Here is a 10007-nt window from a genome sequence, read left to right on the forward strand (position 1 = left end):
CTTTTTGTCCCCTACTGCGAGCGGTGTCAGTTTCCGTGCGGAAGTGGGGGCCGTGAGGGAAGAAGATGGCGGCCCCTGTGGTGGCGCCGCCTGGTGCGGTGGCCAGTCGGGCTAACAAGCGCAGCGGCAGTGGGCCGGGAGGCGGCGGCGGCGGCGGGGGAGCCAGGGGGGCGGAGGAGGAACCGCCGCCGCCCCTACAAGCAATTCTGGTGGCAGATAGCTTCAACCGCCGCTTCTTCCCCATCTCCAAGGACCGGCCTCGGGTGAGCGCCGCGCGCGAGAGCAGCCAGAGGGCCCGGAGGTGGCGCGGCTAGAGCAAGTTATCGTTTCGGCTGCCTAGTGAGGCGTGCTCTGGAAGGACTTATGTCTACCCTCTTTCCCGGGAATCGGGTTTATCTGGTTAGGAGGAAAGCGGAGGGACAGTCGAAAGCCCTGATGATTGCCTGACCAAGTGAGTGGCTGGCAGATTTGGGCACTCGTAGTGCTGCCCGCCTCAGGGTTGGGAGGCATGTAGAAGCAGGGCTTGTGAGAAGCCTTCACGTGGAGATTCCGTGCTCCAAGAGGAGGCTGCGCTGCCTTTATGCAGATGGGAAAGAGATCCGGAGGTGAAAGGAAGACCTCCAAAAGGGAGGTCTTATGCCTTGAAGAAGAACAGGCGGTCTGATCTCTTAGTAACAGCTGTTTTGGATCTCGTACAGTATGGGTTTTTTTTTTTTTCCAGGTTTAATGACAGTGCCATCTGTCAAAAGCAGGACAGAACGGGTTTAGTGGCTGGTTGCCAGCAGCCCCTGTATTGTCGAGACACTGGGGAATTGGACTGAGCCGGTCCTAGGTATTGCTGGGTCACTCAGCAGTCAGTCCCCAGTTCAGTCAAAGAAAGGGAACTGCATTCAGGTTCAGGAAAAATAATCTCTAACTCCCTGCTTCCTCTCAAAAACCTAATGGTTGTTCATTTTAGACGAGTGTTGGGGTGGCTAGCCCCTGACTCTCAGAGAGGAATCAAGGAAGGAAAGTTTATAGGGAAAAAGGCATTAATGGTGCCTAAGTTTTTGGAGATGTGGTTAATTTCCAGTATTATCCTTTGCCAAGGGTGGTCTGTTCTGTAGCAGCTCTGTGTCTGATGCTAAGCAAGTAAATTCCATACTTACCTACCGTATCCAAATTGCAACACCTTAGACTCTAAGGCTTAGTGTGTAGTAAACATCAAAGGCAGGAGCCTGATTACTTTTAAATTGTAAAGATAAAGTAAAACTATGGAGTTTGGAAAGACTGATAGGGGAGTGGAAATCGTGGTTGAAGCGAGGGAAAGAATGGTACCCAGAGGGCCCTCATGGATTCAAGACTTCAAACTTTTTCTATCTCCTACCCTCCAGGTCCTCTTGCCCCTGGCCAATGTGGCACTAATTGACTACACTCTGGAATTTCTGACTGCCACAGGTGTCCAGGAAACCTTTGTCTTTTGTTGCTGGAAGGCTGCTCAAATCAAGGAACATTTACTGTAAGGCAACTCTTGTTTCCACGTTTATCATTTTTTTCCAGTTTCCCTAGGATGGATGTAACTAAATAAGGGGGAAAATGTGTCTGTTTGGATCCCATCATAAGTCTAAGGGCATTCTTTTTACTTATCAGGAAGTGAGCAGTTGAAGCTGTGACAAAGATTAAAGAACAACATCTGGGTTTTTTCTGAATTTCACTTATAAAGTTTGGTCCAAGTGGGTTTTGCTTTTTATTTAATGGCACCATTATGGAAGTTATAAGAATAACATCCTTGTTTTTCCACTGAGCTTCTAAATATTGAGCTCTTCCTCATCTTTGTATTCCCAGTGCCTAGCTTAGTACCAAGCACATAGTAAACACTTGACAAATGCTTGCTGAAATCTTCTTGATGAAGAGCAAATCCCAGGATTTATGACAGTTTAGAAAATAAAGACTAGGATATTTGCATGTTAGACAGTTCCTAAATTTGGTCTGGACTGGAGAAAAGTGGCATAAGAAGTGTGTTCCTCTGATACTTTGTGCAAATCTCAGCAGGATTTTGAGTTCAAATCCGTGTTTGGGGACGGGGGTCAGAGTATGGAGAGGAAGTAACCATGTTTCTCTAAGCCATAAAACAAGATTGGTGACATAGGATGCTGAGACCATTAATTATAGTTCATAAATCTCTTTGAAGTTGATGCTGGCAGGAATCCAAGAAAGCCATAGAGAAGGAGTGTGCATGTTGAATGGGGTGGGGGGGTGGATAGGGAAGCTCTACATGATCTTTATGCTTGATTTACTCATTCCCCTCACCGCCTTTCCTTCAGGAAATCCAAATGGTGCCGCCCTACATCCCTCAATGTGGTTCGGATAATTACATCAGAGCTATATCGATCACTGGGGGATGTTCTCCGTGATGTTGATGCCAAGGCCTTGGTGCGCTCCGACTTCCTTCTGGTGTATGGGGACATTGTGTCAAACATCAATATTACCAGAGCCCTGGAGGAACACAGGTCAGGACGGGAAAACGGTACAGATAAGGGTTTGGGACCAGCAGAGCCCCAAGCCTGCTGTTTTGCAGCTCTCTCCCTCCTGTTCCTCATAGGTTGAGGCGGAAGCTTGAAAAAAATGTATCTGTGATGACAATGATCTTCAAAGAGTCATCCCCCAGCCACCCGACTCGTTGCCAAGAGGACAATGTGGTAGTGGCTGTGGATAGTGCCACAAACCGGGTTCTCCATTTCCAGAAGACCCAAGGCCTCAGACGTTTTTCTTTCCCTCTGGTGTGTGGGTATCTGGGGTCCTTGAGGTAGGAAAGTGACCTCAAGCCTTCGGCAACAGAGACATTAAAGTTCTTGTAAACTTCTCCCCACAGAGCTTGTTCCAGAGCAGTGGAGATGGCGTGGAGATTCGCTATGATTTACTGGATTGTCATATCAGCATCTGCTCTCCTCAGGTGAGCTCTTCAGGGCCAGGGCTACAATCCTAAGAGCAGAGCTCTGAGGATGTGCTGTTGCCCCCTTAGAAGGCCAGGGTATATTTCTTCTCCCTCTTTCCCTTATCTCTTCTACACCAAATAGGTGCTGTCTTCTTGACCCCAATATCCCATTGGGAGCCTCTTTGGGATTCTGGCCCACGTACGTTGTCATAGGGTCTGATAGGTCTCTGGGGGCTTTTATCTTTGCTTCCAGAGAATAGCACTTAACCTTGGTCCCACCCAACTTCCCCCCACAGGTGGCTCAACTCTTTACAGACAACTTTGACTACCAAACTCGAGATGACTTTGTGCGAGGCCTGTTAGTGAATGAGGAGGTAAGAAAGGCTCTCAGTACCTCTTTAGGAGAGGGCTGTGATTTTATCTCATGCTGATAACTTTCGGTCCCCTTTTGTGTTTATTGAGCCTTAAGAGGGAAGAAAAGAGCTGAGGGGCAAGGGGAAGCAATACACACAGAAAAGTCTTAGGCCATTTGGCTGTGACATTGAGAGGCAGAGGGGAAGTTAAGAAGGTTAGAAAAGTGTACCTGGGGATGTTCTTCCTCTCTTGCTTGCTTGGCTGACCTCCCTTTCCTTCTCCTCATTCAGATCCTAGGGAACCAGATCCACATGCACGTGACAGCTAGGGAATATGGTGCCCGGGTCTCCAACCTACACATGTATGCGGCTGTCTGCGCTGATGTCATCCGCCGATGGGTCTACCCTCTCACCCCTGAGGCGAACTTCACTGACAGCACCACCCAGAGCTGCACTCATTCCCGGCACAACATCTACCGAGGGCCTGAGGTCAGCCTGGGCCATGGCAGCATCCTGGAAGAAAATGTGCTCCTGGGCTCCGGCACTGTCATTGGCAGCAATTGCTCCATCACCAACAGTGTCATTGGCCCTGGCTGCCACATTGGTGAGCACAGGTGGGGAAGTGAAGCTGGCTTTCCTAGGAGCAGGAACCTGCGGGAGCCCCATGTCTCCAGAGAAGGATACAGAGGGATAGTCCCTGAGAGTAAGGAACTAGAGTGGCTACCTTAATAAAGGAGGGAACAGGGATGTGAAAACAGCAATACTTTAGTTTGTGGCCTGTGAGCCTCTTATTGGGTGACTCTTCACATTTCAGGGTACCCTATATTCACATTCAGGACCAAGTAGATAATTAACATGCAATAATAACATCTGTTTAGTGCATTACAGTTTACAGAGAGCTTTTGCATACGTTATTTCATTTACTCCGCACAAAAACCTTGTGAGGGAAGTAGTATTTATCCCCAGTTTATAGATAAGCAAACAGGCTCAAAGAGGTTGTCTTACCCAAGGTCATACTAATAAGAGGCAATGCTGGGACTTGAACCTGAGTATTCTGACTGTAAGTCCACTGTTCTTTTTACTCTACCATAATTGCCTGGTTAGCCTCTTAGTAATTCACTTTGGTTATAGGAATATGATGCTTCTGATGGAACTGCCCCTTTAAAAAAGTAACAATAAGTTTCTAACTCTGAAATGTATAAGAAGAGGTGGAATAATTTGGTTCTACTTCTAGACGTGGATATGATTCTAATAAGGTTCTTGAGTTCAAGGGGTCCCCAGAAATCTTGAAGGGTCTCAGGTTCTCAAGTCCTGTGTGTAATCTGTAATTGTTATACACCTGGTGGAGGATGGTCAGGGTGAGCAATATTCTGTTCTCAGGCCTGGACTTAGAAGGGGAGAGGGTGTCTCCGGTGAATTCGGGGATGGAGTATTAGAGCTAGTTGGGAGCTGTGCTGGTGTCAGTCAGCCCTATCCTCCAGGAATGTCCCTGGTCTGGAGTTGGAGCCCTAAGTGACCGGGAGTCCTTCCTGTCCTGAGCCAGGTGATAACGTGGAGCTGGACCAGGCCTACCTGTGGCAAGGGGTCCGAGTGGCTGCTGGAGCAAAGATCCATCAGTCTCTGCTCTGTGACAATGCTGAGGTCAAGGAACAAGTTATACTGAAGCCACACTGTGTCCTCACTTCCCAGGTGAGACCTGCTCCATACTGTACATTGGCCCCAAACTGAGTGCTGGTCATGCTGAGCCACAAGGGGCCTTATGCCCACCCTTAATCCAGCCTGAATTGAGAATCCAAATCCAGTGGTTTCATTTGCCTTCTGTTGGCTTAGTGAAAAAAGTTATTCTCAACTTCAGGATGTATTTTTTCTCTAACATACTTATGGGTCGGTGCCACCCACTCCTTTTTTCTCCCCTAGGTGGTAGTGGGCCCAGACATCATGCTGCCTGAGGGCTCGGTGGTCTCTCTGCACCCTCCAGATGCAGAGGAAGATGAGGATGATGGCCAGTTCAGTGATGATTCTGGGGCTGACCAAGAAAAGGAGAAAGTGAAGCTGAAAGGTGTGAGGCTCAGCAGGTGTGGGGCGTCTGTGTGTCTCTCTGCCCCATAGAAAGAGCAGTGTTTCCTCCTGGAGGGATTAATGCTTCTGCTGGACCTTCCCTAAAGATTAATGTGTTTTCCAGGTTACAATCCGGCAGAAGTTGGAGTTGCAGGCCGGGGCTACCTCTGGAAAGCTCCAGATGTGAACGTGGAGGAAGAGGAGGAACTACGGCAGAGTCTGTGGGGTGAGCTTTATTAGGGGGGTATTATTCCGGCCTTATTCCGGCCACCCCCCTCCCGAATCGGAATGTTTTGAAGGAGAGTGAATACTTTAGAATCAGATGACTTGTTCATTGCTTAATTTATGTAGAAAGGGCAGATATGTTGGTCTCTGTCAATAGCTCTTTCCTTATTTTTCTTTTTTCTCACCCTTTATGGGCCCTCAGGACTCAGAATCAACATGGAAGAAGAGAGTGAAACTGAAAGTGAGCGAAGTGTGGATTCTGAGGAGCTAGACAGCCGGGCAGGCTCCCCACAGATGGATGACATCAGAGGTGAGTGGCCAAGGGAGCAGTGCCCTGGGACAAAAGAGGAAAACCTCTAGTTTATTCTTTGTCTGGATCAACTAACCAAAGACTTGTGTTCCTCCCAGAAAGAGTTTGGTATAAAGTCAGGACTAGGTAACTTAAAGCATTCTGGAGTGATGTTGGTCCAGAAACTTATTCTTGCTTTGATTTTAGTGTTTCAGAATGAAGTCCTGGGAACGCTACAGCGGGGCAAGGAGGAGAACATTTCTTGTGACAATCTAGTCCTAGAGATCAACTCTCTCAAGTAAGAGCAGCCCCGCCCTGTTCTCTTCTTGGGGTAATGGCAGGCAGGTAAAGGTTCTCTCCTGTGTCTTCCCCTAATAGGAACCTGGTCCCTCAACATCCCAAATGGACAAGGCCAGTAGCATTTGGAGCAAGGAGAGCATTAGGTTCTAACCTCAGCATAGACTTCACCTTCCAAAACCCTCCCCTTCCATGTTGTTCCATTTGACTTCCTTACTCCAGTGTCCTGCCAAAGTCATAGTCCTACAGTGTGCTGGAAGGGCCAGTGAAGGCCCTCGTGTTACTACAGTCTCCCCACAGGTACGCCTACAACATAAGCCTAAAGGAGGTGATGCAGGTACTGAGCCACGTGGTCCTGGAACTCCCCCTGCAACAAATGGATTCCCCGCTTGACTCAAACCGCTACTGTGCCCTGCTGCTTCCCGTGAGCAAAGATTGGGGCTGGGTACAAGGGATTGGGTGGAGGCAGATACACGTCGTTGCTGTGCTTGACTTTAAAGGACATCAGGAGTAGAAGGTCTTGTGGGAAATATGTTACTTGTAGTTCCTTTCTTCTTGCTACTGGATGCAGATTGGGTTCTAGAGCAGCCTTGGCTGGTCCAGAGGAGTCAAGTTTGAGACTCCAAGATTCAGACCATCCTAGACCCCAAAGGTAGATCCAGAATAGCCCTGGACTTTCAGGCTCTCTGACGGAAATTGATTTGACCCAGAATGAGATCAGCCTTTAGGCTGAGAATAGGTATTTTGAAGCAGCCTGCAACATCTTTCACCTTCACCCTTCATCTTTCGTCCCTTTCACCTTCCCTGAGTAATCCCTTCTTTTTCCCCAACCCTGACTGCCAGCAACCCCCAAGTCCCTCTGACCTGATTTCACAGGGCTTGTATCATCTCCCTCTTGACTTCCCATATCATGAAAGACTCATGTTATCAATATTGATTTTCTTTGCTGTCCAGGTGCAGGTGCATGCTGGGGAATATATTGCAGCTCCCTTCTCCTTTCTTCCATAGCTGCTCAAGGCCTGGAGCCCTGTTTTTCGGAACTACATAAAGCGTGCAGCTGATCATTTGGAAGCACTGGCAGCCATTGAGGACTTCTTCCTGGAGCATGAACCTCTTGGTACTTCCGTGGCCAAGGTGAATACCACCTCAAGCCCCATAGTCCTGCATTTCCTTTGACAGAGGCCTTGGTAACCTCTTGGAGACACAAAACAGGCTGACGTGAATCCAATGTGGAGTTTGGCTAACAGCACCATCCACCCCTAGTGTTGTCCTTATTGGTGGGATAGTACAGCTTGGAGCCAGGCTAGTAAGGCAGCCATTTGGAGGTTGCCCTGGGGATGTGTGAAGCACTACCCAGCAATAGTTCCAGAAGTTATACCTGTTCCAGTACCAGAGTGAACAGCTTATTATTCTTGTCTGTTTTGGAGGATGCGGCTCAGCGTGTAGAAGGAAGCTGAGGGCCTGGTAGAGAGTGGTGCTAAGATCTTGCCTCCTCTTCCTCTGTTATCCGTTGTATCTTGCTGGACTCTGCAAGGGCCCTGAGATCTCCTTTGCTGGCCTTCTGCAGGTACTGATGGCTTTCTACCAGCTGGAGATCCTGGCTGAGGAAACAATCTTGAGCTGGTTCAGCGGAAGGGATACAACTGACAAGGGCCGGCAATTGCGCAAGAACCAACAGGTAAGTCACACTGCCCTCCTCTTGCCACAGGGTAGTTGTCTTGTTCCTTGGCCCTTGGCCCTAGGCTCCAGGATGGTTGGTCCCTGGGACTCTGGTTGTTACAACTGTTTATCTGCTAAGGAGAAGAGGAGAGTTATGTGCCCCTCCCTCAGTAGCTGTCCACTCTGCTTCCTTACAGCTGCAGAGGTTCATCCAGTGGCTAAAAGAGGCAGAAGAGGAGTCATCTGAAGATGACTGAGGTCGCACTGCCTGCTCCTGTGGGTGTGGTGGATTGCCCTCCTGGCTTCTGGGCCAGGGCAAGCGAGAAGCTGGTTGCAGAAGGTTGGAGGGACCACCGTCTGAGCTGAGACTTAAAGGAGCAGAGGCTGGAATTACAGTATTCTTCCCACTGCCAGCAACCATGTGCCTCCCGTCCTGACTGGGGATTTGGGATGAGGGGAGTTGGCTGGAACAAAGCTCTGCCTGAGGAGGAGCTAGACAGGCCCTGCAGTTAGAGGAAGAGCAGAGGAACAGCTTTGTGTTCTGGCATTCCCTCAGGGAACAGCAGAGAGCAGCTGGCCCTCTCTGCTGCTTGTATTTGTTAATATTAAAAAAGAGAGAGGGGTGTACTTGGTTTCCTTCCAACTCTGACTGATTAGCCAATGAAGTAGGTGACCAAAGAGTTCTAAACCCCTGACGTGTCAGCCTTTCCTTAACACTGGAGAGAGGGAGAAGAGGGGTGGTATGGCCACTAGGTGGTACTGTGGTACCTTACTAATAGACCATTGCTGTGGCTCATGGGTAGTGGAGGGCCTAGATTCTTTTCCAGCTTCTGTGGACCAATTTGTGATCCTGGTGTGGTGTGCCTGAGCCTATTTCCATAGAGAGTCCTAGTCTGAACACCTCTCTGCCAGAGGGTGACGATGCCAAGCATATGTAAGTCCATTAACCACCTGCAAGTTCCTCACATGCTTTGTCGAGTCGATCCAGTACTACTCTCAGGGAAACTGGGCTACTTTTCATCTTAAAGATAAGGAAATTTGCTCAAGGTCTCATGACTCTTGAGGGCTAAAGCTAAGGACTTGAGCCTCATAATCCAGAATTCTCTCTGCTTTTGCATATTCAGTGTCTCCATAAAGGGAAATTGTCCCCACAGGCAAATATAACCCCAAGCCAGCAATCGATATCCTAAGACAGAATAAGATCCTGTGAAATGGGCTTTCCCCTAAAACTGAGAGAGCGACTACTGTTTGACAGGCATTTTGCCAAATACTTTGCATGTGTTATTTTAGTTAACCTTCAGCCCCATGAAGTAGGTCTTATCCCCATTTTCAGATGAGGAGCCTGAAGTTCAGAGAGGTACCATAACTGGTCATCGATAGAGCCAGGATTTGTTATTGGACTCTAGAGCTGGAGTTTGTCACTTTGCTGTTTTGTCCTTTAACCTCAGCCACGAGACATGCCCTTCTCTCTCATCTTTTTGAGCTCTTGGTTGCCTTCCTGTACCCCTTACTTTATTGACACAAATTGTGGCAAATGTTACTGGTAACAAGTGGCCCTCCTGGACATCACAGCTAACATAGTTGCCTTTCTTCATTTCATTTGGGTGGAAAGGAGTAAGCTGAGGAAGGGGCTACTGAACTGTCCTCGGGTGTGAAGGGGTATTACTGAGTATTTCTAAAGAAGAAAAAAAAGCAGGCTGGCCAGAGTTTGGCTTAATTTACTTTTCTTCTTCAGTAAATCTCAGTTTCTGGTTATGGCATGACCTCAGGGGCAGTTAAATACATAACTATAGGGCACCTCTGATTTGTACCTAGTGGGTGGCAGAGATGAGAAGTGGCTGGTAGAACTTTTTAGAAGGAAGCGCTTCCTTCCACTTGGGTTAATTAGGGAAGGCTTACAGGATTGTGATGCTTGAGTGGCCTAAAAAAATAGAAAAGGTAGAAGGGCAAAAGCAAAGCAAAAGATTTCTACTTAAATGTGCAAATTAGGGGCCGGCCCGGTGGCGCAGTGGTTAAGTTTGCACATTCCGCTTCGCCGGCCCCGGGTTCGCTGGTTCGGATCCTGGGTGCGGACATGGCACCACTTGGCAAGGCATGCTGTGGTAGGTGTCCCACATATAAAGTAGAGGAAGATGGGCACGGATGTTAGCTCAGGGCCACTCTTCCTCAGCAAAAAGAGGAGGATTGGCAGAAGGTGTTAGCTCAGGGCTAA

General features: G+C 48.5%; 1 protein-coding gene across 1 annotated transcript; it reads left to right on the forward strand.

The window, feature by feature from the left end:
* Positions 1–8422, forward strand: EIF2B5 (eukaryotic translation initiation factor 2B subunit epsilon). The gene is made up of 16 exons (XM_008525982.2): positions 1–263; positions 1374–1498; positions 2304–2489; positions 2582–2759; positions 2852–2932; positions 3211–3288; positions 3559–3871; positions 4811–4956; positions 5185–5326; positions 5450–5551; positions 5753–5860; positions 6047–6137; positions 6437–6560; positions 7145–7270; positions 7704–7814; positions 7993–8422. The coding sequence occupies exons 1-16, from the start codon at positions 66–68 to the stop codon at positions 8050–8052; spliced, it is 2169 nt and encodes a 722-aa protein (XP_008524204.2). The 5' UTR covers positions 1–65; the 3' UTR covers positions 8053–8422.
* The last annotated feature ends 1585 nt before the right edge of the window (positions 8423–10007 follow it).

The sequence above is a fragment of the Equus przewalskii genome, chromosome 18, assembly GCF_037783145.1.
Source record: "Equus przewalskii isolate Varuska chromosome 18, EquPr2, whole genome shotgun sequence".
In the NCBI taxonomy this organism is placed as follows: Eukaryota; Metazoa; Chordata; class Mammalia; order Perissodactyla; family Equidae; genus Equus; species Equus przewalskii.

Excerpts from the sequence above, each read along its gene's own strand:
- EIF2B5 (XM_008525982.2), top strand. The coding sequence starts at position 66 with ATGGCGGCCCCTGTGGTGGCGCCGCCTGGTGCGGTGGCCAGTCGGGCT. Across the intron at positions 2,760-2,851 it reads GACGTTTTTCTTTCCCTCTG|AGCTTGTTCCAGAGCAGTGG; the intron begins GTGTGTGGGTAT and ends TTCTCCCCACAG. Across the intron at positions 4,957-5,184 it reads ACTGTGTCCTCACTTCCCAG|GTGGTAGTGGGCCCAGACAT; the intron begins GTGAGACCTGCT and ends TTTCTCCCCTAG.